This window comes from Lathamus discolor, chromosome 6, assembly GCF_037157495.1.
Source record: "Lathamus discolor isolate bLatDis1 chromosome 6, bLatDis1.hap1, whole genome shotgun sequence".
Classification (NCBI taxonomy): domain Eukaryota; kingdom Metazoa; phylum Chordata; class Aves; order Psittaciformes; family Psittacidae; genus Lathamus; species Lathamus discolor.
This window is the reverse complement of record NC_088889.1, coordinates 4,543,714-4,569,568: the sequence shown is the minus strand read 5'-3', so window position 1 is coordinate 4,569,568 and position 25,855 is coordinate 4,543,714. Positions and strand designations below refer to the sequence as shown.

The window sequence follows — 25,855 nt, the reverse complement described above, 5'->3', positions numbered from 1 at the left end:
ACTTACCAACGTTCCCCTATTGTTCTGAGGCATATCCAAATTACTTTTAAGAGAATTTAGCTCACTGATGCTGTTGCAACCAATGGGAAATGAAGCTGTGCCCTGTTTTGTTTCAGAAGTTACCTTCTGATTGCCGAGTTCCTGCAGCAATTTGTCTCGGTCATCCTGAAGACTGGCCATAGCCTTGGAAAACGCTTCAATCTGGTGAACATAACTGCCACACTCAGCTGAGAGCCTGCTAACCTCCATCTCTCGACTGACTAACGTCCTACAGAGCTTTTCAATTTCAGCAGCAATCTGATCAAGTGTAACCTTATCTGCAGCATCAAAAACAGCCCGATTCAGAAGAGAATTTTCTTTGAGCATAGTGACAAAATGTAATTTAAAGCCATCCAATTCAGCTTCAAGTTCATCTCCTTTCTTTTTTTCAGTCTGGAGATCAGATGTGTATTTGCTTTGAAGTACCTTTAAGTCTTCTATTATCCTATCTCTATCATTTTGCAGAGCACTCATTGCTTTCCCAAAGGCCTCGTTTTGGGACCTCAGCTCACTATTTTGAGACTGAACTTCTAGCATCATCTTTGTTGGAAAAGCATCAGGTTCATCTCCGCATTCAAGTGTCGAAAGAGTCTTACTGTATTCCTTATCTGCACCCTTAGTATTTCTGCCTCTTGATTTGTGGAGTTCTTGAAGATTTTCTCCATACTGCCCATCTGATACACATTCTTGATTCTGAACACTATCACTAGTTACCAGCTTCTCTCCAGATTTGGAAACAAGCTTCTCTTTATTTAGTGATGCAATTAAAGATTCTAAATCATTTACTTTAGACACCAATTTCTTATTTTCATGTTCCAAAGATACAGCAGCATCCTTCTGCAGTTCACTGGAAAGCTGCATTTCTTTTATTTGTTTTTGAAGATCATATTTTTCTTGTTCAAGGCTTTTAATACAATCCAATTTCTGCTTAAGCAAGTCTTTCAGCTGATGGTCTTTCAGAGATAAAACTTGGTTAAGATCTTCCCTATACTTTATCAGCTGTGCACTTAGCATTGCATTTTCAGAATGAAGATCATCGATCTGATTAAGAAGCACCCTCAATTCTTCTTTCAAAGCATTATTCTCACTTGCATTGCCAACTATAAGGCTGTCCCTCTGATTCAAGACATCTTGGTGAAGATGTTCCAGCTCTTTGTATTTAGTAAATAGATCATCCCGATCATTCTGAAGAGATGACATTGATTTTTTCAAGGCATCTATTTCACTGGCAATTGCAGCCTTATCTTGACCTGCTTTGTTTGCTTTCACCTGGAGACTTCTCAATTCATTTTCCATTCTCTGACAGGACTCCTCAGATTGTTGCCTCTCCAGCTGCAAAGACTTTAACTGAAGTTCATACTCTTGGAGTTGTTTTCTGTGTTGATCCTGTACCTGACTAAGATAGTCAGAGATTTCATCACCTTTTGAAGAAATAAGTAAGGAAATTTCCTTGTCTTTATTATTTAGCATGACCTTCATTTGCTCAGAAATGGTAATCTGCTTTTGCAATTCAGCATTAAGTTTTTCCTTCTCAGCTAGAAGCTGTTGCAATTCTTGTTCCTGTCTGGTAAAATTACTTTCCAGAGCTTTTATCTCTCTTCCTGCACTTTTACTATTCTCTATAAGATGATTAAGAGAATTATTTTCTTTAAGGAGTGCTTGCAAAGCTGCTTCTTTGGACTGAAGAACACTCTCCAGTTCTTGCTGCCTGTTCAGAAACGCTGTATTTTCTTCCTTTATTCTGCAGAGCTCTTCATGGCGCTGTCTATCAACAGATTTCTGCCTCAAATACAGTTCATCCTTTGCTTCCTCTACCACAGAATATTTGATATTCAGTTCTTGAATCTGAGTGATCTTCTCTTTCAATTCATCTTGTAAGGATATTATTCTTTTATTACTGTCCTCTACCTGTTTCTCTTTCTTTTGGATGATCTCTTTGAACTGCATTTCCCAGGTTTTCATTTCAGTGATCACCCTGTCCCGGTCATCCTGAAGAGAGGACATACACTTTGTAAAAGCAGCTAATCGTGCCAAAGCTGCATTCAGATCTGCTTGAAGTTTCTTGTTTTCAGAGTCCTTCATGCTAATTTCCTCTTGCAAACCATGAATCTCACTAAGTGCCCTATCTTTTTCTCTCTCAAGGGCACCGTGTCTTTCCTCTAGATTCAAAAAGTCTCTTTTGTGAACCAATTTTAATTGCTGAAGATTAAATTCCAATTGTCTCTCATATTCCCTCTTTTGAATCTGTAGTTCATCATCTTTTTTCTTAAGTTCTTTTCTCCAGTTTAGACTCTCGTCTGTGAGCCTGTTCACTTCATTCTTTGACTGATCCAATAAGTTCACCTGAGAGGAAAGCTTTCCCTCAAGATGCTGTATTTCTTCATTGGACTTTGCAAGCTTTTCTGACATATTGCTTAAGTCCTTTTCGAATTTTTCACTTTTTGCCTGTGACAGTTTCACAGATCTTTCCAAATCCAGGATCAGCTCCTGGAACTTTATAGAATCCTTTTGCAAATGGTTGATCTCCTGCTGTTTCTCCTTTAAGAGCTCTTGCAATTCTTTCGTTTTGTTTTTACTTCCATTATTATCCCTCTGAGCACTTTTCACCTTCTCCTCAAATATTTTCACAAGATGTAACTGCTGTTCTTCTTTTTCTCTGATCACATTACACTTCTCTGCCTTTAATTCTTCCAGCTGCTGTAGCAGCAAGTTATTCTGTACTTGTGCCAATTTCATTCTGTCAGTAAGATGATCAACTTTTTTGACATGATTAAGCAATTCTGTCTCCAGAAATTCTCTTTCATTCTTTACTTTGGAAGAACTTTCTTGTACATTTTCTAATTCTTCCTGTAGGAGACATTTGTCATCCTCTAAAATCTTCACTTTTTCATTCAGGCTAACAATTTCTTGTGTAAGCCTTTGACATTCCATGTCCAGCTTTGTTAGACAGTGATCTTTGTGATCCAAAGATCTTTCCGTTTCTTTGGCTTTTTCTGAAATTACATTTCTTTCTTGCTCTAAGACAAACACGTCTTGTTCTTTTTCAGAGAGTTTATCCTGTAACTCATTAATGTCCTTTAATAATGATTCGTTCTCCAATAGCGCCTCACTGATTTTAGATTGCATATCATTCTGGTGCACTTCCATTTGAACTTGGAGCTCTCCCAAAGCTGCTTTAGTTACAGTGATATTGTTCTGAAGGATATAATTTTCATTCTGGATTTTCTCTAAAGCCTGCTTTAAGTTTTCGGAAGTTTGTTTCAGCTGCTCATTTTCCTCCATTAGCTGATGATTCTGTTTGGTGAGCTCATGAAGACGATCTTGGTGCTCTTGCATCCTTGCCTCTTGCTCACGTATCTGCCTTTCTGCTTTACTTTGTAACTCGTCAACTTCCATTTTCTTGGATTCTCCAAGTTGTTTCAGCTGATTCTTAATAACCTCATTTTCGTCAATGAGTTTTTGTAAATGCTTCTCAAGAGCTTCCTTCTCAGATTCTCCTTCCCTCAGTCTTTGAATAGCCTCTTGCTTCTCTTTTCTACTGAGATCAATAACTTGCCTCATATCTGCTATTTTACTACTGATATTCTCATACGCCTGAAGAAGTGATTCATACTCCTGCTTTAATTCACTATGTTTAGCCTTCCAGCCTGTTAATTCAACTGTCTGAGAATCTTTTAAGGTATTCAGTTGGAAAGAAAAGGCCTCTTTTTCCTGAACTATAGTCTCCATGGTGGATTTAAGACTTTCACAAGCTGCAGTGAGGTTTTCATTTTCAGTCAGCAATCTGGCATTTTCAGAAGCAAGGCGCTCCTCTTCAGACAATGAAGAAACAGTACTTGAACTCTGTTTTTCTCTACCAAGCTCTAACAAGTGTTCAAGCATCCCTGCTTTGTTCACCAGTTCTTCTCTTTCCAACATCAGCTTATCAAGCTGGTCTTTTAGACATTTATTTTCTCTCAGGGCTTCTTTACGTGATATTAAAGCTGCCTGTAATTTTCTCTGAAGGAGCTCTCTGGTCTTCTCTTCTGGTACAGTTCTTTGCTCTTGTGGTTTAGAGTCATTTCCATTTGCAGTTTTTGCCAGTGGCTCTTCAATCACCTGCATCTGTTTTCGGATTTGACTTTCTGCTGCTTCTCTCACTTCAGTTTTGCCAGAGCAAGCAGTCTCTGATAGCTGGAAATAGGAGCCTTTACCCTGCAGCTTTCCTTGCTCAGTATCATCAGCTTCCTTCAGCTCTTTGGATGGCACCACAGGTCTGCTCATCTCAGCCTTCTCACGTAGCATGCACAGCTCTGTCAGAAGTTTTTTGTTTTCCTCACTGAAATGTTTTACCTCCTTTTTCATATTAATTAGTTCCAAATCAGACTTTTCTAAACAACTGAGTAGTTTTTCTTTTTCACTCTTCACTTCTTCAAGTGCTGTTTTGTAACGGAGGGTTTCTTCTTGGCCCTCCTGTATAGTTTTGTTTAACAATTCCTTTTCCAGATCAAGTTTATCTTTTAAATCCGTAAGCGAACAACGCAATGCTGCTATTTCCTCATTCTTTTCTCCAACCTCCTTCTTAGCTTCACTTCTCAATTTCTGCAGTTTCTTCTGGCTCATCTTGTAATCCTCTTCACTTTTTTTAATCAGTGCTTCCTTCTCATTATTCACACGTTCAAGCTCTGTCTTAATGTCTACAGCTTCAGCCTCATATGCTTTCAGCTTCTTTTGCAGATGCTTTATGTCCTCCAACAAGCTGCCCTCACATTGCTCCTGCTTCCTTGAAGAGTGCAAGTTGACAGTTTCTTCCCTTGGATCACCAAATTCAATGGGTATTTTTCTCAACTCTTTCCTTAACATTTCTGTTTCCTCCTGAAGTTTTGCATAATTATTTCGCAGTTCTATTAACTCGGTGTCTTTATTTACCACCAAAGTGATGTCTTCTGACTCTTTAAAGGATGCAACCTGAATGCTGCTTGGTTTGTCGGATTCTTCTCCCATCACTGCCTCAGATGAAGCCAGCTCTTTCACTATGGGGTACTCTAACTGGTTCAAGTCAAGTTCTTTACATTTTGTTTGAAGAACTTCCCAGAGTGCTTTATGTTCTAGTTTCAGTTGCTCAAGTTGGGCTTTTTGTTCATCAAAATCTGCTGCAAGTTTAATGTGCTCTTCCCTTTCTTTCTGAAATTTCTTCCTATCTTCTTCCCTGACCAGAAGCTCCCTCTGTAAGGCCTCTTTTTCTTTTTTTAATTCATTCATTACATTAACGTCAATGTTGGCATCCAGGCATTTCTTTCTGTCCCCTGCACTTAAACCAGTCTCTTCTGCACTGGAATCTTTCAAGAATTCTTCCTTCTTAACTTCAGACTTCACCTTTTCAAGAGCTAAGAGCAGCTGAGAACGTTCCTCTTCATACACGCTTGTTTTTTCATCAAGCATAGACTGCATATGAGCAAGCACGCGGTCCTTCTCCTCTAAAGACTTTAGGTTCTGCTCACATGTATTTTGTTTGTCAGCAATGACATCATTTAGTTCTGCAATCTTGTCCTGAAGTTCCTTTAAATAAGAAGCTTTAGAAGACAAAACTTCCGTCAAATCACTTATTTGGGCATCTTTTTCTAAAAGTTGTTGCTTCAAAGTTCTAAGATGAGACTCAAATTCTTTATTTTGTACTTCAACTACTTTCAGCTTCTCTGTTAACTCATTAACTTCCTTCAACAGCTTCTCTGCTTTTTTTTGCTCTTTTTCGATTTCTTCCTGACCACTCTTTTCTAGTTTTCCAACTTTTTGCATTAGATCTCTTCTTATTATCAATGCTGCTTGAAGTTTCTTTTTCAGATTCTCTTTTTCCTTGCCCATTTTCTCAAGATTAAATTGCATCTGCTCTTTTTCAAGCATTAAATCTTTAAGCACAGCTTCTTGACTGTTTAACATAACTTGACTATGTTCCAGTTCTTTCTTACAGTCCTCAAGTTCCTGCAATGCTTGGGTTAGCTCTCCTACAGAACTATTATGGACTGCTTCAAGGTCTTGCAGTTTGGTATTTAACATATTTCTTTCTTCAGAAAAATTCAGCATTTCATTAGACAATGACTCCATGATCTGGGTAACAGAACAGTCCTTTTCTTTCAGTTGCTGGCTTAGGCCAGAAACTAAATCCTTCTGCTGATTTACCTGGGAAGTTAAGTTTTCAATGAGTTGATCTTTTTCTCCCATTTCTTCAAGGAGACTGGCTACTTTTTTACCTTCAATGTGCAGTTTTTCTTGACTGGTTTTTACTATTTCTTCTGATTTATTTATCTTGTCTTGAAGAAATTCAACCTCCTTATTTACTTCTGCAAAAGATTCTTTGCTTTCTTGCAGGAGAGATTGTTGTTTACATAATGCTTCCTTCATTGTGACCATTTCTTTTGATAGACATTCAATTTCAGACTCATATTTGCCCTTCATCTTCTCAATATCATTCTGAAGCAACCCCTTCTGCTTCTCAAGTGACTGTATACTTTTCAATTTCTCTTTCATGGCATCTATCTCTTTCTGTTTTTCTAAAAGCACCAGTTGCAACTGTTCTCCTTCTGTTTCTTTGCTCAAAATAGTGGTTATCAGAGTGGAGAATTTTTCCAACTGAGTTTTACTATCAGTTAGCTGCAGTTCAGAATCCGAAGCCTGTGCTGCCTTTTCTTTACATAAAAGCCTACTACTAAGTAACGGAGATAAGCTTTGAGTTAATTCCTTGTTTATAAGATCCAGCTCTTGCTGCAAAGACTGGATTTTGCTATCCTTTGTTTCCATTTCACTTTCTAAAGTGCTCAATTGCTCAGCAAGATTATTGTTTTGTAAAGTTGCCCTATCAAGTTCAGTCACCCATCTGCTTTCTGACTCAAGTAGACTTTGTTCTAGAGTTTCAAACTTAAGTTCTAGTTTAGAAAGTTCTTCACCCTTCACACTGACCTGCATCTGTAACTTCTCTTTTTCAGTCTTCATCTGCAGTTTGACAGCATCTATCTGCATTCTTGAATAATTCTCACTGGTTTCTAGTTTTTCATTGATTTCTCGGAGCTCTTCCAATTTCTTCTGCAAACCATTTTGAGAGGCAGTAAGTTGTGTGTTTTCGGCCATCAGTTTATTCACATCTTCTTGTAACAGATTTTTCTCTTTCTCTAAAGCCTCTACCTGACACTGCAGACCAGATATAAGAACTGCATTGTCATGGCAGTCCTGGGATGATTTGGAATTTAGATTGTCCAACTCTAACTTCAAACGCGCTATGTTATCTGCCTGTTCAGTGCACTTCACATGCAGAGACTCCAGAGACAATTCTTTCTGCTGTAGTTGTTCTCCCCATGTACTTACTTGGTCTAGTGCTTTTTGGTGTTCATTTTTAAGAGAGTCAAGTTCAGCAGTCAAAGAATCAATTTTCTTCTGATTAATACAAAGTTTTTCACTCTTTTCCTGAATTTCCTCAGTCAGGCTTTTCATGGCTGTATCACTTTTCTCTAGTTTTAATCTGAGAACCTCAATCTCATTAGAAAGAACATTAATGTTGCTATCTGCCAACTGTATACTGGCATCTTTCTCCTTTAAAGAATTAAGCAGTCCAGCAACAACTTCATCTTTCTGGCCAAGAGCTGCATTCAACTCAGTTCTTAGTTCATTCTGTGCTTCAATTTTCTCCTGAAGAGATAAAAAGGCATTTTCTTTCTCATGGATTAGTTCTTTAGATTTTTGTAGTTCTTGTGTTAGTTCATGTACCTGATTTTGGAGCTCAGAAATTGTAACTCTCTTCTCGTCATCTTCCTTTGCTTTCTCCTTCAGAGTTTTGAGGAGATTGTCATTTTCCTTAAGAGATGATTCTTTTTCTGATAATGATTGGTCCCTCTCAATCACTAAATTCTTCTGATGTTGTATTTCTCTTTGTAAAGTCACTTTTGCTTCCTCCAGCTCTACCACCTGTTTCTTTAAAACCTCACATTCATTCTCTTTCCCTTGAAGCTGTGTCTTTAAATTCTCACTGAATAATGAAATATTACTGATGGCTAATTCTTTTTCTGAAACAAGCACTTTCAATTGTTCTGCTTCAGAGGCTATAAGCTTTAACTGCTTCTCCTGCAAAACAGAAGATTCCTGTACTTCAGAAAGCTGGGCTTTTAAACTGATGTATTCATCTAACTTTTGTTTTAAACATTCATCCTTCTGTATAATTGAATCATTCAAGTGGGATGATTTTTCTGTTGCATCTCTAAGCTGACACTGCAGGTCAGAAATAACCTCCATATTCTCAGACAGTTGAACCCTAAGTACATCAGACTCCTCAGATTTATCTTTTAATAATTTTAATTCTTGGCCTTGCCTCTTAAATTCATTTTCTTTTTCCTGCACTGTTTGTCTAAGCTGGTTGGTTTCAGAACCTAGGGCTTGTATTTGGTTTTGCAGATCGGAAATGATTTGCATGTACTGCCCTTCTCCTGCCTGTTTACTATCTTTCATTTGCTGAATCAAAGCCTCCTTTTCAGAAAGGAGAGCTTCTTTTTCTTCAGAGACAATTTTTAAGTTTTCTTTTTCAATCAACAGGCCATCAATTTGGTCCTTCAGCTCTAAAATATTATGACTTTGTTGGGATAAGTGTGAAGTTAAAGCAGCTACTTCATCTGACTTTTTCATGAACATAACATTAACCGTTTCAATGTCTACTTTCAACTTGTCATTTTCTAGAGCTGCTGTTTGTGCTTGTTGCCTTGCTGAAGTAATTTCAGACTGTTGTTGTACCAACTGTGACTGAAGAAATTCACACTCATGTGACTTTGTGCTCAGTAAGCTTGCAAAGTTCTCCTTTTCATGCCTAAGCTGATCTACTTCTTTGCTTAAGAGCTGTAGCTGATTGTTTAATGTTGTACTTTCTTCCATGTTTTCAGAAACTTGCTTGTGCAACTTTTCAAGTTCTGAACCCTGATTTTTCACAGTCAGGTCTCTTTCCTCTACCAAATGTGATAACTTTGTTTTTACATCCTTAAGATTTTTAATTTCATCCTGCAACTCTACAATACACAGCTTACTCTCTTCCATTTCCTTACATAATGAATCATTTTGAAGGGTTTTCTCTTTTAGAGACCTGTTTGCTGTTTCAAAATCCAAAGTTAGGCTTTGAATTTGTTCCTGCAGTAGTAAATTCTTTTCCTTACTATGGCTGAGCTCTTGGATCAGGCTACTGCATTCAGACAATTTATTATTTAATATTTCTTCTGTTTTTATTTCTTTGTCTCTAGCATCCTTCAGCTGAATGAGAAGTGATTGCATTTGCTCCTGTAACTGTTGTGTCTGTTCCTTGCTTTCAAACAACTGATCAGTTAGCATATTACATTCCTTTGTTTTCTCCTGCAGCTGCTCTGCAACTGAATTTTCTTTTTGCTGGGCAAGCACTGAAAGTTGTTCAATCTCTTTTGCCAGAGTGTTTTTATCACAGTTTAGTAGTGAAAGAGATTTTTCGTACTCAGCGGTGCTAACAGACAACTTATTTTCTATTTCTGCCACAGACTGGATTTTCTTTAACAATTCACACTCTTTTACATCCAGGAGTTTGGACAAATCCTCCTTTTCACTGATCAGCTGTTCCTTCTCTTTTTCTACCATATCGATACTTTTTTTCAGGTATTCATTTGCTTTTATTTGCCCTGCCAGTTTTTCCTCTTTCTCTTCAAGATCTGCCTGCAATTGCTTATTAGCTGAAGTTTTCTCCTGTGCCTCCATTTCCAGTTTGTTCATCTGTTTATGTATCTCATTTAATTGGTTATTAAGTTCTTTGCAGCATGTCTCTTTGGCTTTCAGATCTCCAGTTAATTTAAGTTTAGTCTCTTCATTTTGCTGCTCCATAACCCCAAGCTTCTTCTCTAATGAAATAATGAACTCTTGTTTCTCTTGTAGCTCTTTTTGAATTGCTTCCTGATGTTCAGTATGTTCTACAAGCTTCTTAGACAACTCAGTCAATTCTTCATCTTTTTTAGCATTTTCCAACACCAGTTTGCCGTATGAATCTTTAATTGATTTTAACTCATTTTCAAGTGTCTGTGCTTTACTCTCTTTCTCTTTAAGCAAATTGTTCCATTTTTCCTTCAGAGTATTGCTTTCCTCAAGCTGAGATTTCAAATGCTCAGTTTCTTTTCTTTGTTTATTCTCAGTTTCCTGTAGCTTTTCAGATGATTTACTAATCTGCTCTTTCAGCAAAGTAATTTGTGACTCACACTCCGCTAGTTTGTTATGGTATGCGACACTGTTGGCCTTGATTTCGGAACGGAGATCCTTAATTGTAAGGCTGTTCTCACTGCTTTGTCTTATTAATTCCTCATTTTCTTTGGTTTTAGCTTCCTTCTCAACTCTGATTCTTTCGAGCTCTAGTCTCATTATATTACTCTGCTCAGAAAGGGCAGATATCTGCAGGCTTGCATCTCTTACATCAGCTGTTTGTACTTCTTTCAGTAAATGAGTTTCCCTTTCAGCCTTTGATAAAGCTTCTTCCATGCCTCGGATTTCTTCCTCTTTGCATTGCACCTGATGCTTCAGGATGATAACCTGTTCAGAATACTCTGTCATATTCAAAGACAGCATAGACATCTCCCTGTCTTTTTCTGCGAGTGCTTCTTTAAGATTATCAATTTCTCTTTCACATTTCTGGAGATCTTGAATAAGTTGAGATCTTTCCTCTAAGTGGCTTGTGTTCAATTTGTCAAGCTCTTCATTGGTCTGGTCCAGATCCAGCTGCATCGATTCTACCACGCCATCTTGTTTCAAAGTCTAAACATCAAGAGAATAATGTTACAAGAATATTTCAAACTTATGGGAGGGAGAATGGAAGTTACACTCCACATGTGGAATGAGCATTTAAAGTAATCAATCTGTACCTTACTGTATACTCACAAGATAACCATGTTATTCTTTAGGCTGTTTAAGCATACAGAAAGCTTAGTGTATGAAATTTTAAGCAGTTAATGCTGTTACTTTACTGACATTTAAATAGGCTGTGTCAAAAGAACATAACATCTCTTCATGTTAATGAGTTACCTTTTCCTTCAGTGTGGCAACTTTTTCTGTTAGGTCACTGATGATTGTTTTCTGCTCAGTGTTCTCCACTTCATACACACTGCATTTCTTTAAGGCTTCATTCAGCTTAGTGTTAAAAATAAAAGGCAACATGATAGAAATATATAGAACTATATTAAAATAGTGATGTTAGTGTTATAATATTCAGTTTACACAACAGTGAGGTTTATATATTGAAATTAATAAATGAGGGTAACTTACCACCCCAATAAAACATACTTTCATGCAAAGCTCTGTGTTTGGTCTAAGAAATCCTTACACCCAACTTAAAGCAAAGCGATTACATGGACAAAACTGCAAAGAAACTTAGATAGGGAAAACTGCAATATTGCTGCTGGGACACAAGTAGAAAGTTATGCCTAATGCTCGCCAGTTCTAATAATACTATTTAACAATAAAACTTACTTTTTGCTCAGTATGCACAAACTTTTCACCAAGCTCTTTGTTCAAAAGATCCTTTTCTTGAAGCAATTTCCTCAAAGTTTCAATTTGTTCCAGTTTTTCTGTTGTGCTCAACAATTTCAGTTCTTTTTCTCCAAGGGTATTTTCAAGGAAGCTATTCCTGTCGCTTAAGCTAAAAAGAAAATACATACTTAGACATTTTCAAAACCAAGCTGCCTTTAAGCTTTCTAGAATTATTAGCCCCAAACTATTTTCCTAAAAGAATAGTCATTTTTTACATTTTCCACATAAACTTCCAAGTACAAATATAACATTACTGTAATCAGAAGCAGGATTCATGTAACTTTTTCACAGGTGTTTTAAAAGAGCGTACTTCTCATTCCAAGTTTAAGCTTAAAGCAAAGGAAGCTAATCCTGTACAGAGTTGTAAAGATCCTTTATTTTACCCTTTGAGCTGCTCATTCAAGCCAGAGATCAGAAGCTGATGCTTTTCCATATCTTGTTTTTGTTGGTTGCGTATTTGGGTGAGTTGAGTTTGCAAACGTTCATTTTCATTCTGCAACAAAAAATTGAAGAGCATTATCATATACAAACACTCAGAACAGCATGAAATAACTGGAGTCATGTAAATCTGACTCTTCAGGAGATTTACAGCCTTCACAGGGTAAGAGACCATTATTCCAGCACATTAGCAGATATCAGTGCAAAATACAACACTCCTATCAAAAGTTCAGATGTGATATTAGTCAAATAGATGCAACCCACCTTGCAGAAACACCTCCTTTAGTAGGAACTCTAGGATGATTGCTGTATACCCAAAACAACACACACACTCAAGACTGTGTTAAGGCAGCTTACTTATCTTACTGCTTTGAATAAACCACTTGCTTCATTGGTTTGAAGATAGTACCAAACTTGCAATATTTTTTTGCCTATTTTTTCAGGTTGAAGAAATGTAAAATATGAGGAATTACTGAGAAAAGAAAGAGGAAGCAAGCTTCATTCACACAGCTTTTGTTTTTAAACACAATACAAATCTCCTACTCTAACCAGATCCACAACACCAATTCAAAAAGAAAACCACAAACCAAAAAAATCTTACAACAGCAACCAAACAACCCAAACCCAAAAGCACAACACATATCCAGAATCAACAGCAAATAGGACAAACAGGGCAAACTTGTCACCACTAATGAAAATAAGCTAGCCTTCTGGAGGAGGCAGAACACACCTGTACCGCCCTCAATAGCTGCCCTTCTTCATCTACACCAAAGGTTACCTGTATTGAAAGGCTTTGTTATAAGATTCTCAAGGAATAATTAATATAAGGTTGTCTTTCATCTAAGTATCATTAATATGCAATTTAACAGATGAAGATCTATGATAATCTGTAAACTTTATCTGCACTAAGTGACACAACTGATTCCCTACAGCAGGCCTGAAAGAGTTTTATTCAAACACAGAAACTTGTCAGTCAGGCAATATTAAAAATAACTTTTCAGATGAATATTTACTGTACCGTTCCTTTTAGTGCACTCATTGAGTAATTTTACAATATAAATATATATCGATTTGATATCTGGGGTTTAGATTGTATATCAAAATATTGAAATATTATTTTTCTATATTTAAACAGTTTATTTTCTATAAATGCGTGTGTATATATAAATAATAATGCACACATACATTTACAGGAAAGAAATTTGAGGGATGTAAGAAGAGGAAGACTTATGCCAGTAGTAACAAAATCCAATTCTGGACCTTCTGACAAAGGCCCTACATAGGATAAGGAAAATCATGTCACCTTTTACTCTGTTTTGCCAAATAATAATGCTTACTTCCAAATAATTCTTTCCATATGCTGAACAGAAGTGAAAGGCTTCAACTTCAGCGCTTAATACAATAGATGTACACTCTCTGGCAACATAATCATCAAATATAAAGTAGGCTTTAGACATTTTTGCTAGCTGCAAATGGATGGTTTTGTCTAACTGCAGATTAAGACTAAGACTATACAGAGAAGAAAATGATTGTCTTATATCATCAGGTTTTACATACTATAATAGCTCACCTGAAGAGCCTCCATTCTCCCCTGAAGCTGCAATCTATCTTCCAAATCTTGACAACGCTCTTCTAGAAAAAGAATTTGCTCCTGCAGTTGATTTCTTTCCAATTCCAACTCTTCAACCACACTCCGTAAACCTACTCAAGTCAAAGAAGAAGTTATCTCAGGAAAGGTCTACTAAAATTCCTGAAGTCTAGAAATGGTTTCAGCTTCTTAGTTACAATTCTCAGTGGTTTGGGTACAATCGGGTCTCAACCACTTCCAGTGGAAATGCCTGAGGTCTTCTGTTTGCAAAAATGAGATGCCAAAATTACCCTTAACTGATGAAAAAATAAAATAAACTTGCATAGCTTAAAAACTCAGAACCTGGCAGAAATATTCATAGAATCATAAAACAGTTAGGGTTGGAAAGGACCTCAAGATCATCCAGTTCCAACCCCCCTGCCATGGACAGGGACACCTCACACTAAACCATGGCACCCAAGGCCCTGTCCAGCCTGGATTTGAACACCACCAGGGATGGAGCATTCACAACTTCCTTGGCCACCCCATTCCAGTGCCTCACCACCCTCACAGTAAAGAACTTCTTCCTTATAACCAATCTAAACTTCCCCTGTTTAAGTTTGAACCTGTTACCCCTTGTCCTATCACTACAGTCCCTGATGAAGAGTCCCTCCCCAGCATCCTTATAAGCCCCCTTCAGATACTAGGGGGCTGCTATGAGGTCTCCACGCAGCCTTCTCTTCTGCAGGCTGAACAGCCCCAACTTTCTCAGCCTGTCTTCATACGGGAGGTGCTCCAGTCCCCTAATTATCCTCATGGCCTCCTCTGGACTTGTTCCAACAGCTCCATGTCCTTTTTATGTTGAGGACACCAGAACTGCACACAATGCTCCAGGTGAGGTCTCATGAGAGCAGAGTAGAGGGGCAGGATCACCTCCTTCGCCCTGCTGGTCACGCTCCTTTTGATGCAGCCCAGGATACGATTGGCATTCTGGGCTTTGATCACACACTGAAGCCGGCTCATGTTCATTTTCTCATCAACCAACATTATCTAAACAATACTGCAGCTCAATCAATTATGTGGTTCCTGTTCCTTTAATCTCAAGTTAATCATGTAATTACAGATCAAATCTTAAGCAATTATTGATAATCAAACTGGTCTGTATCAAGTGAGTCTATTCCACTTTAATAAGACATATTTGCAGCCTTTATCATCGATACAGTAACATTAGCATTCAAAAAAATATGAATTTGACTTTTAAATTAAAAGCATACAGCAATGGAACACAATTCTGCTTTGCAACACAACTGTGATATGCATTGGAAACACATTCACAGGACAAGACTCATAACTTAAAAAATGTATGATCTTGCCACAGAGGGTATTTCATAGGCACCAAGCTCAACCAATTCCAGTGTGTGGTTGTGTATTCTAATTCTGAACCAAAACTAGGCAGTTCATCCAGCACGCACATGCTTTAAAATGAAAAAGAAAAGGAAAGCCAAAAAAATTCCACAAAGATTAGAATACACCACAAATGGGTTGTTAGTTGAATTTGAAAACAAAAATAGACACAAAATACAGATGCTGTGCATGCTTTAATAAACTGTCTAGTCTCTGTCACACCTGCATTAGGTGAAGTGTACTCTGGCCACCAACCTCCCATGTTTTCTCCTTCAGCTGAATCAGTGCTATCCAAGGTGGCGTTCAATTCTTGAAAGCATTGTTTTCCATCAAAGTTGTATTCTTCCTATGCATGAAACATGAGAATGAAGTTTGAATTAAAGAAGAAAGGAAGCATGGGTAAAACACACATTACAGAATCACAGAATCGTTTGGGTTGGAAAGGACCTTAAGATCATTCATCTTCAACCCCCCTGCCATGTGCAGGAACACCTCACACTAGACCATGTCACCCAAGGCTCTGTCCAGCCTGGCTTTGAACACTGCCAGGTATGAAGCATTTACCACTTCTTTGGGCAATCTGGGCCAGTGCCTCATAACCCTCACAGTAAAGCACATCTTCCTCATATATATAACCTGAACTTCCCCTGTTTCAATTTAAACCTATTACCCCTTGTCCTATCACTAAAGTCCCTGATGAAGAGTCCCTCTCTGGCATCCAGCATATTTAATAACAGAATAATAACATATTCTGTTATTAAAAGCATAGTTTCAATTAAAAGTCCTAAAACTCAGCATGTGAATAAGATGCTTAAAAGCACATGGGATTGCTGTGGACACTGGAGTAACCTGCCCAGCTTCCAGGTTTTATTTCCGGAAAAGCCAAGTCTTCCACAGGTTTTTGTAGTATTTGCCAGGCCTTTGAAGACACCCTCAGGCATCTGAAAGGCCAATGAATAACTATGTCTGCATACCTTTATTAGTCCCCTGATTTCTAATTAATAGGTTGTCTGAATCTCAGAGTAAAGTACTGGAGTTAACTAAACATTAAATTATACTTCCAATGGTATGTTAATGTGATAATGACATCAAGTATTCCTTACAAGAACTATCATCTTTTTGTGCAACTTACATCACCAAGTACCCAGAATTACACCTGAATGAACTGACACTACTCAACAGTTATTCAGTAAAGCTCCACCAACAGAGAGGTTCATAAAGACTGTATCTAAACCAAAGATAGCCTTAACATATTAATCATGCACATAGCTTCAAGCATTGGAGTGAATTACTCCAGAGGGAACCTCATTAGTTTTCAGTGTAAAATTAAGTAGACTCATGGAATGGAGATGTGCGATGCATTGGAATTTCTTACCTTCTTGCTACGTCTGGCTACAATCATTAAATTACCAATGTTTTCAGTTCCATAAATAATCAAAGTCCCTAAGTTCTTAAGTCCTTAGTGTTTTAAGCGTAAAACACCACACAAATAATAGTACTTTCCATATTTTTATTAACATACAGGAAAAATAAACTCTCTTTTAACCCACCTGAAGCTTCCTGCTGGTTTGATTGCTTTTTCTTCTTGCCTGCTGCAGCCTGCCCATTCCTTGAACTGTGGTCAGTTCCTCCTCCAGCTCCTGTTCCCCTGAGACTATGGCTGGATCAGAGCAGCCAGGAAAGAACCAGTCATCCTCAATCAGTTTTGTGCCACAGGAATGCAATTACATTTATATCAGACACTACTACATGAAAAGAGAGGCCAGGGACAGGCTGAAGTCCCTATGAATGAGTGACAGGAACAAGATTAAAGAAACAATTCACTGCATTTACCTTGTGTTTTCTCTAAAACATTACTACATAGAACATAAAACTAAAGTTTGCGTATCTTACTAAGAAGAAGCAAACTGAAGTCTAACCTTACTTGTTTGTCAGCTCTAAATGAAGATTTTATACAGAAGACTAAAAAGGGTGAGGTTATACTGATACTAGAAAAAAATGACAACTAATTCAAATGCTATATTACATCTCATTTCAATTTACCAGGTTAAAATATACCTCATTTGTATGAGAAAGGCATCAGCTGAAACAGCTGTGTTGTTCACAATCTGAACAATGAGTTTTATGGAAATGATGTGTTCCTTTCAACTTTGATTTTAGTATAAGCCACAAAGCCAGACCATCTGAGGAAGTCACAAGCATGTGTTACCCTGCAAACTGGCATCAAACCATCTTATCACAGATTAGTAATACCATTCTTTTTAAGACAAATACAGAAACACTTGTAAATAAACACACTGCATAAATTCAGAATATGAAAGCTTAGGTATGCATCCTGTCCATTGTTAGAAATAACTTTTTCATTTCAAGTACATTCCCATCTGTTTTGTGATATGACAAAACATGTTTGGGGTAACAGACTTGGAAATAGATGTTTCATGCAAAGCAGACAAAACAGAACAGCCAGCAAACAGAAGTGAAAGCAAAGGTGGCTCCATACTTTAATTAAAAGTTAGGTTATTTAGACAGTTACACATTTAGCTTTCAATTTAACCACATCAAGCCACAGTTGTCCTCACAGCATGCAAAATTCCGAGAACTTATGTTGAAGCATCTGTGAGGCTAATACCTGAAATGAGGTGGTTGAGCCCCACTGGGAACACTCAGCTTCCAACTGAGTTGTCCAAGGAGTACTTGGACATATACCATAATGTCGTTAACATGCAGTTCAGTAACACTTCCTAGATTAAAGTTCTTCCTGTAATATTGCTAAATTCCATACTTCACATGTTGTCAGAAGAGATTAGAGGAAAAAAGTTAAACAGAGAAAGAAAATTAATGACCCTTTTAAAGCAGGTCTGCTAAATGGGGGTTTAATTCTCGTTTTAGTTACGCTTTGGCTTCTGGCAATGCCACTTTAGCAGCATTCATGTTACACACCTTTGTTTATCTTCCAGTATAGATTTTACGAGTTTAATTCTTATACATGTTTCTTCAAAGGTGTAAAAATAAGTGCCAAATGTTGATCACAAGCCTCACACCTCTGTTTACAAGAGCTGTCACTGAAATCAGTGATGCAAATCAAGAAGCAGGGAAAGAACTTAATCTTTCCTTTGGAGGGGAAAAGAAATAAAAATAAATTGAATTTCTTGGACACTGAATTTGATGTGGTCTGGGTTTAAGCATAATCAGAATGTATAACACATTGACCTTCAGGAACACAAAAATATTTAGGCTTTCAAGTATTTGATAAGGAAAAAAAGTATTAAATTACCATTATCACGTGAAAAATCAAAGTAGAGAAACCAGAGCTTTACAATTACTTAGAACACCTAAGCAAGCCTTAAAACACTTTCAGTTAAATTTAGCATTAATTTATCAACAATTAGTAAGCAAACACATTTTCTACTGTTTTACAACAGCTCAGGGAGCTTTTCAACTGCAATTTTATGTAGCGCAAAATATGAAAAGCTTCCCAGAACACCTTTCTACGCACATTTAAATTAACTAATGTTGTGTCTCTAGTTCCTATTCACACTAAATATCACAATCTTTAGCGGTCTGCAGAAGAAATAAGCCTGGGTCTGTGAGTGTAATCAGTACTGTCATCGTCTATGCTTTTGCAGCTCCCCACACATTCAACCCGAAAGAGACAATGACCACATACGGCAAATTGTCACAGACTATGATGGAATGAACAGTGGGGTTGTATATTGCTTAAAGGTTAGACTTGCTGATCTTAAAGGTCTTTTCCAACCTTGTTGATTCTATGATTTTAAAATATTGATGCCAAATATGAATGCATGCAAAGTTCAGCAATTTATGGGATGGAATATAACTGTGGTTTTGGGTTTTTGTTAACTACTACCGAATTTCAAGTCCTACTTAGAGTATATAAATGAATTCGCTTCTTACTTAGTCACAACCACTTGTAGAAAGTCAAGAAATTTTTCTCTAGATAAGGTTACAACATAAATATGGAGTCAGCTGTTACTACAAAGGAAAACGAAGATGATTTGGTTAATATAAATGACAAAACAGGTATTGCAAGGCAGGAAAAAAATCAAGTTAAACCCAGCATTTGTTACATGTATTGCTAAAACCCACATACCATCAATGGCAAATCTTATAAGGTACTGTTGGCAATTTCCTCCAAAGAAGCCAAACCAGGAGAAATCAGCAACAGTATATTACAAGTTGCCATTGCTGCAGGAACCTGCATGCACAAAACTGATGGGAAACTGTTCTCACTGGCTGACCAAATCGCAGTGCAGGGTAGGAGTGGAGGGGGAAGGGACGCTGAGGGCTCATCAGGTGTAACGGCAGGAAAAAAGAAACAGAAAGGTCATGCTTATCCCAGGGGAAAGAAAACCATAAAATCAAACATGGACTGACACAGATGAAGTTCTACAACTGGTATCAAAATTGTATGTGGAGCTGCAGTTACTCCAGGTGAGGTAACAGGTTGTTCTAACAAAAGGAGTATTATTCTCTTTCCATTTCAAAGCATTACACATATAAATCCCTCAAAAGGAAGAGATGTGAACCTTAAAGTGTTTCCGTGCTTCCATGCTGAACTTCCAAATTGCTCATGTAAATGAACAATGATACAATCACAAATTAACTAAGTGGATTAATTATGATGGTAGGTTGTGTGCATTCAAATTTTCCATTAATTCCTACACAGTTAACTAAGAGTACAAAAATTACATTATAGTACTAGTTGGCATGGAAAAAGCAGTAAAAACTATCTGAAATTTAACCAGACTTTGGTAAGTTTTAATAGAAGCTGCTTTACTTTCTCATCATTGTTTTATTAATAATTTAGAAAACTATAAAACCTTAGATTACTTATTTTCTGTAGGCAATTTAATATCTTTAGCTCCAAACAACTATCAGTTAATGTTATTTAGGTGACCTATACAAGCGATACTAACAGATTACTAGATACTCTAAGAAAGGTTTCTCATTAATTATATCTAAAGGGAAACTCCATCTCAGGTACATTTTACTAAAGCACCACCTCTACTCATCAAATTCAAGCCAAGCCTATACGGTTCCCCACACCTTAATGGGTTGCTCTAAGCAGGCAGCTTCAATATTTCAGGGGTGAACTTTTTATCACTGACCATTTGTATGCAGACAATAAGCTTCCACAGTAAGTTCAAGCAGTCTTACAAAGCAGCAACTCAGATGGCAAACAGAATGGGCACATCTACTTACAAGAATGATACAAAAAAGATGAATGTATGAAAACCATAGATCCGAGGAAACAGGAAAAAGGAGAAATTGCAAATTTAAGCAATTTCAGTCACTATACAAGTCCTATGACTATAGAACTAAGGTGTGGTGGTTTTCAGTCTGAACTACAGCACACACAAAAAGACTGTAAACTGTACTGTATATAAAACAATTCACCTTCTCTCTCCTCCTCAATCTGAGCCATTCTCAAGGCCATAGCAGATTTCTCTTCCCTGACTTGATCACGCGACTCCTCCGACTCTTGTACATTTTCTTGCCATTCCAAGAGCTGACTCTGCAGCTCATCCACACTACCTGATTCACTGGCCTAAACAACAGAAATTGAGCATGAAAATATATTTACCAAATCCCACTGCAAGCGTAAATAACATTGAAGTTGGCAAACCATTCACAGAGAAAACAATCCATTACAATTCACCACTTTGCATAAAGATCTATGACAGCAATGACAATTGCTATTGTAGGTTATGTAAAAAGCAAGCCTCAGCAATCTGTAAAATATCACATTTTTAAACAAAAATGGCTTTTTTAATCAAATTATTTTTATGGCACATTATCATCTTAGCAATATTTCAAAATAAAGCAATATCCAATTGTCTTTATGAGGGATAACAAATATCGATTAACTTTTTTCCCCTGTGAACAGAATAGATATGTTCCTGCCTTTCCATCAAAATAAGAACTATGTTAAGATTTTTCTGTAAAATTTGGAAAAACACAATTCTTTTTTAAGCGAAATATAAAAACTGTTTCAAACTGGCCCTCTGCTAGGGCTGTACAAACCTACCATAATTAATGTGCACTGTCAATCCATCTAAAGCCCTTAAGCAGTATTTCCTGAGTCTTCTCACTTTCTTCTCCAAGCCTATACATTCATCAACAGGCTACAGCTATTATTTCCTTCTGAAAGCTATTCATATGGTATACAAAACAATGGTTTGATGATATGTGTTACATGTAACTAAATAAACTGCTTAGAAAAAATGCAATTTAAGGTACATGGCAAAGTAAGTAGAAATCATTCATTTTAAGCAATTCAGAACCTGTCACCTTGTTGTCCAACTGAACAGCTACTGACATAGTCAGTTCCATACATCACTAAATTAGTTTTCAGCTCCAAAATCCAGCTCACACACTTCTCAGTGTCTAATTAGCAGTGTTCGAGTGAATCATTACTTCATAGAAATCAATTTTAAAGTTAACCTGTGAAGCTGCCCTCTTTGTAACTTGGTCAAGATCAGCTTGCAGCTTCCTCTGCTGCTCTTCATAGACTTCCAGCTTAGTCAGCAATTCCTCTACAAAAACACATCAGAAATTTGGTTCATTAGCACACAAAAATAATAGATCAATAAAAAATGAAAGATTCAAAATGAAAATTCAGATGATAATTTGTTTGAATTAGATGACCTCTTGGGCTGCATTATGCATCTAGCCATGATATTGTCTTCTTGATTATTAAATATTGATGAGTGCTTTAAAGCTAAGCTGTTAGCAATTTAGATTGGTGATCTGAAAATTCAACCACTTTCCATTTACAGAAAGGACATCAGAGAAAACGCAAGGTGAAACAAAAAAAAATCTCTCTGCGCTCTACTTTAAACCGAGGTTTTAAGCAAAAATTCTCTCTCAAATCCTTACAAAAGAAAATTCTTAATTCACTTGTAACTCACTGCTCTCAGAAGTTTACTGTACATACTCTCATAAATTTTCCAACTGTGTCTGGCCTCATTTTTCCTCCTAAGACGCTTCTGCCACTTTTTGGAAAAGTTTACATCTATTCTGCCTAAGCCTAAATGTAACAAGAATTATGCACATGCAGATTTAGAGAAGGAAAAGCTGAGCTGTAACTCTGACTTAAAACACTCTATGCTTTTGTTCAAAGTTGCATAAAGTTACTTCAGAATCTGTTTCAAAAAAAAAATGTGCTCTGAAAATGAAAATGAGAAAGTTCATTTATCTTTGTCTCTTTACTTTTAATCATCTGCAAAAGATTCTTTTTTTACCATTTTGAGTTCTGATTTCATGTAACGACTGCAGCTTTGTCTGGAGTTCTTCATTTTCCATTTCTAATTCTGAGATACGATTGTTTAAGGCAGACACATCATTATTCTTTGATGAAAACTAAAGGAAAAAAAAGTTATGAGTTTTCAAATGCATCAAACACCAAAATCACAGCAAAATCAACTAGAATAGCTGTTTCCAACATTTGAAATAAACCAGCTAATTTCTAATAAATCTACTTCTGAATGCTGGTTTGACCACCAGTTTATACTAATTTTTGTTGAAACTTCACCCTGTATCAACATTTTAAGTCAATGTAATTTTCATACACTAATTTACATATACAGATACTTCAAATAAATTATTTTAATACTCTATTTACCCCATATTTTACTTTTTCAGTCAAATCTCCAAGCACAGTAGTTTAAAACAGCCATGGAGTATTAACCATAATGTTACACATACGTTTTTTAGTTCATCCTCCAGTTGTTTGATTTTTGATTTAGACCAAGCCTTCATTTTCAGAAACTTTGCTTCAGATTTGCTGGCCTCTTCTGTTTTCAATTTCACTTGTGCTAAGAAACAAGATGGAAAAGAATTATTTAAACCATAAGAAGGTTATTAATACAAAGACCTACGTATAATTTCTTTAGCAACTGGAAGTTATACACTTATATGATACAATTACATTTACAGAAAAACATAACAATAAAAAATGCAGTGAGAAATGTATAGTTCATGTGATTATCTCAGTGTTCCTACAACCCTCAAGATTATAGTATTTGACCAGAGATACCTCTTAATTAGTGTGGCAATATCTCTTCCATTAAATTTAATGTAGCTCTACTTGCAAGTGGCATAAAATTGGCAAACAGTATGTAACAGTTGGGTGCAAAGGACCATTTCATGTGCAATAACTGCTCAAATAGGATACCTTCTAAGTCTTTCATCTTCTCTTTGGTTATAGACTCCAGATCGCCAACTTCTTTTGACTTCGTTTGTCCACTACCACTTAACTCCTCCACTTGTTTCTTAAGCTGAAACAGGGCCTGATCCTTCTCTTGCAGCTCAGATTCATGTTTCTCTTGAATTTCATGCAGTTCAGCATTATATTTCTCCTTAACTTTTGTCATTTCAAGCTCATGTTTCTCCATCATGTCCTTTAACTGGGCTCTCATTACGTGTTTCTCAGCATCCAGTTTAGACTGAAGGTTTTCTTTCTCAGACAGAAGATGTTTCAGGTTTTCATTAATCTCCTGGAAAAAAAAGAAGAAAAACAAAAAACACTTTTATAACATGAATATATTTAGTACCACTGTCAAATATCGTATCTGTATTGCTACAATACAGATATAATCATACATACATAGACAATAATAAGAAATCAGGGCTACTGCTGGTAATCTGGCTTTACTACGAAAGTTCTACTACTCAGCTCTGACTTACCAAGACTGAAGTGGGGACTTCAGCAAAATGGCAGCACTGAGAGCAAACTACATGCAATCACTCCAACAGATGAAAATGGAATAAAAAAGAAGTTTTGTTTCTATGGAATATTTAAAAAAAACCCCAAACAAACCCCGAAGCAGACCTGTAACAGTGAACTCAAAGATTAAGAACGCTCACTATAGGGTGACCCTGGTATTGTCAGCTACATCCATTAAAGTTGGCAAGCTGATCTAGTTCTCCTTTACAATATTTTGTTGCTAAATAGTTTTCTGTTAATGCTTATTCTACTTTTAGTGCCTTTAGATCAGTTATTTTAACACATCAAGAGGTAGAAAAGATCAGTGTAGCAGAGCAGTCCACTCACATTACTCCTGCTGTTCAAAAATCTACCTTCATGATACATAAACCTAGGATTATAAACTGTCCAAGTAGAGAAGCTGTGCAGAACAGCAGAGCAAACATTTCCAAAATACGGTTAAAACTGCTTGGGAAGTTGAAAATTCGGTGGAAATAGCTAAAATGTTGGACCTGGCACCCCAGGCAGGCTGTAACGTGCCTGTTCCAGCAAAGAGTCTCTAGATATCTATCTCGGTGACCGCAAAGTCCTTTTTCTACACTGTTGAACTGGAGCAGCTGCACTCAAAGGCTATAATCAGGGGTCATGCTAGATGCTAAAACACGAAGAATTTTGATTAAGTGTTACTTTTGCAATTAGCAGAAATACAGCAAAAGGAAAGACAAACAAGTAGCAAAACACTCTTTGGGAGGGGGAAAATTAAACCTCACTTTTGGGGCTGCTGCAGTCTCTAGAGAACCTGAAAGCTTTTGACAGTAAAAGTCTTCCCTACATGGCAAGCTCCAAAAATTAATCAAGACAAACTTGGGTGAGAGTTTACAGTTTCATATTTTAGGGGTTTTACTTCCCCTTTACACTGATTTTCTAACTGGAATACATATCTGCTTGCACAGCTATGGTTGTTATTAGCACATGACAAGGCCTCCAAAGAGCTGCCTAAATATTTTATGCAAAACTATCTTTTGTGCACAACCAAACAGCTTTTTGAACTTGTAATTGAACTGATCAGTTTAGTTTTGCACTTATGCTATTGAGACCCCACTTGGAGTACTGTGTATAGTTCCAGTGTCCCCGGCATAAGGGCATGGAACTGTTGAAGCAAGTTCAGGGAAGGCCATGAGCATGATAAGTGGGGTGGAGCACCTCCCATACAGAGACAGGCTGAGAAAGTTGGAGCTGTTCAGCCTGGAGAAGAGAAGGCTCTGGGGAGACCTCACAGCAGCTTCCAATATCTGAAAGGGGCTACAAGGATGCCAAAGAGGGACTCATCATCAGGGGCTGGAGTGTTAGGACAAGAAGGAATGGGTTCAAACTTATGTTAGATATAAGGGAGAAATGCTCAACTGCAAGAGTGGTGAGGCACTGGCTCAAGCTGCCAAAGGAAGTTGTGAATGCTCCATCCCTGGCAGTGCTCGAGGCCAGGTAAGACAGGGCTTGGAGAAACCTGGTCTAGTGGAAGGTGTCCCTGCCTGTGGCAGGGGGTTTGGGATTAGATTAGTTTACAGTCCTTCCCAACCCAAACCATTCTGTGATTTTATGATTCTATTTCTTACTTTCAATTCCTGGTCCTTGGCATCCAATTCTTTCTGCAAGACATCTATCACCTGTGTCCTTCCCAGCATGACTTCTTCCTTTTCATGGAGCTTCTGTTTCAAGGCCTTCAGTAGCTAGCAAAACAAAATAAAATCAAACAATCAACGAAGGAGTTAAAACTTTCAAAGGAAAAAGACTTACCTTTATTTTCCAAAGCAGACATCAGAAATGTGCTGCAGAGATTAGCAATTACGTGATTTCAAATTGCCATGTATAACTAAATCAAAGCAAGCTATTGAGTTTCCAAAGCAACATACCTGTTCTAGGTCAGCACTTGCGTCACATTTAGCAGCCAATTTAAAGAGCTCCTGCTCGTGCTTTTCTCTCTGTGCCTGCAGTTCCTTTTCCTTTTCCTGGATAATATTTTGACACACACGTACCTAAAAACACAGAGAAAATAAATATGGAAACAGTCTATAAAGGGATAGTAAAAGTACGCTGAACTGTCTAACTAAAGGTACAGCAAGATAATGCATTCTAAGTCTGAA

At 37.2% G+C, this 25,855-nt stretch overlaps 1 protein-coding gene across 1 annotated transcript in view; it reads right to left on the bottom strand.

Annotated features, from left to right (window-relative positions):
• LOC136016382 (golgin subfamily B member 1-like) overlaps positions 1–25,855 on the bottom strand; it is a 45,196-nt gene that overhangs the window by 9,509 nt on the left and 9,832 nt on the right. Inside the window, exons 8-22 of the mRNA XM_065683468.1 lie at positions 25,625–25,747; positions 25,328–25,441; positions 23,184–23,505; positions 22,715–22,824; positions 22,252–22,369; positions 21,452–21,543; positions 20,405–20,555; positions 16,537–16,691; positions 15,209–15,332; positions 13,586–13,716; positions 12,746–12,793; positions 11,961–12,070; positions 11,518–11,686; positions 11,074–11,178; positions 7–10,806 (exon numbers count right to left, since the gene is read on the bottom strand). Of these exons, the coding sequence (XP_065539540.1) occupies positions 7–10,806; positions 11,074–11,178; positions 11,518–11,686; positions 11,961–12,070; positions 12,746–12,793; positions 13,586–13,716; positions 15,209–15,332; positions 16,537–16,691; positions 20,405–20,555; positions 21,452–21,543; positions 22,252–22,369; positions 22,715–22,824; positions 23,184–23,505; positions 25,328–25,441; positions 25,625–25,747 (12,672 nt within the window). The remainder of the gene's footprint in view (positions 1–6; positions 10,807–11,073; positions 11,179–11,517; positions 11,687–11,960; positions 12,071–12,745; positions 12,794–13,585; positions 13,717–15,208; positions 15,333–16,536; positions 16,692–20,404; positions 20,556–21,451; positions 21,544–22,251; positions 22,370–22,714; positions 22,825–23,183; positions 23,506–25,327; positions 25,442–25,624; positions 25,748–25,855) is intronic.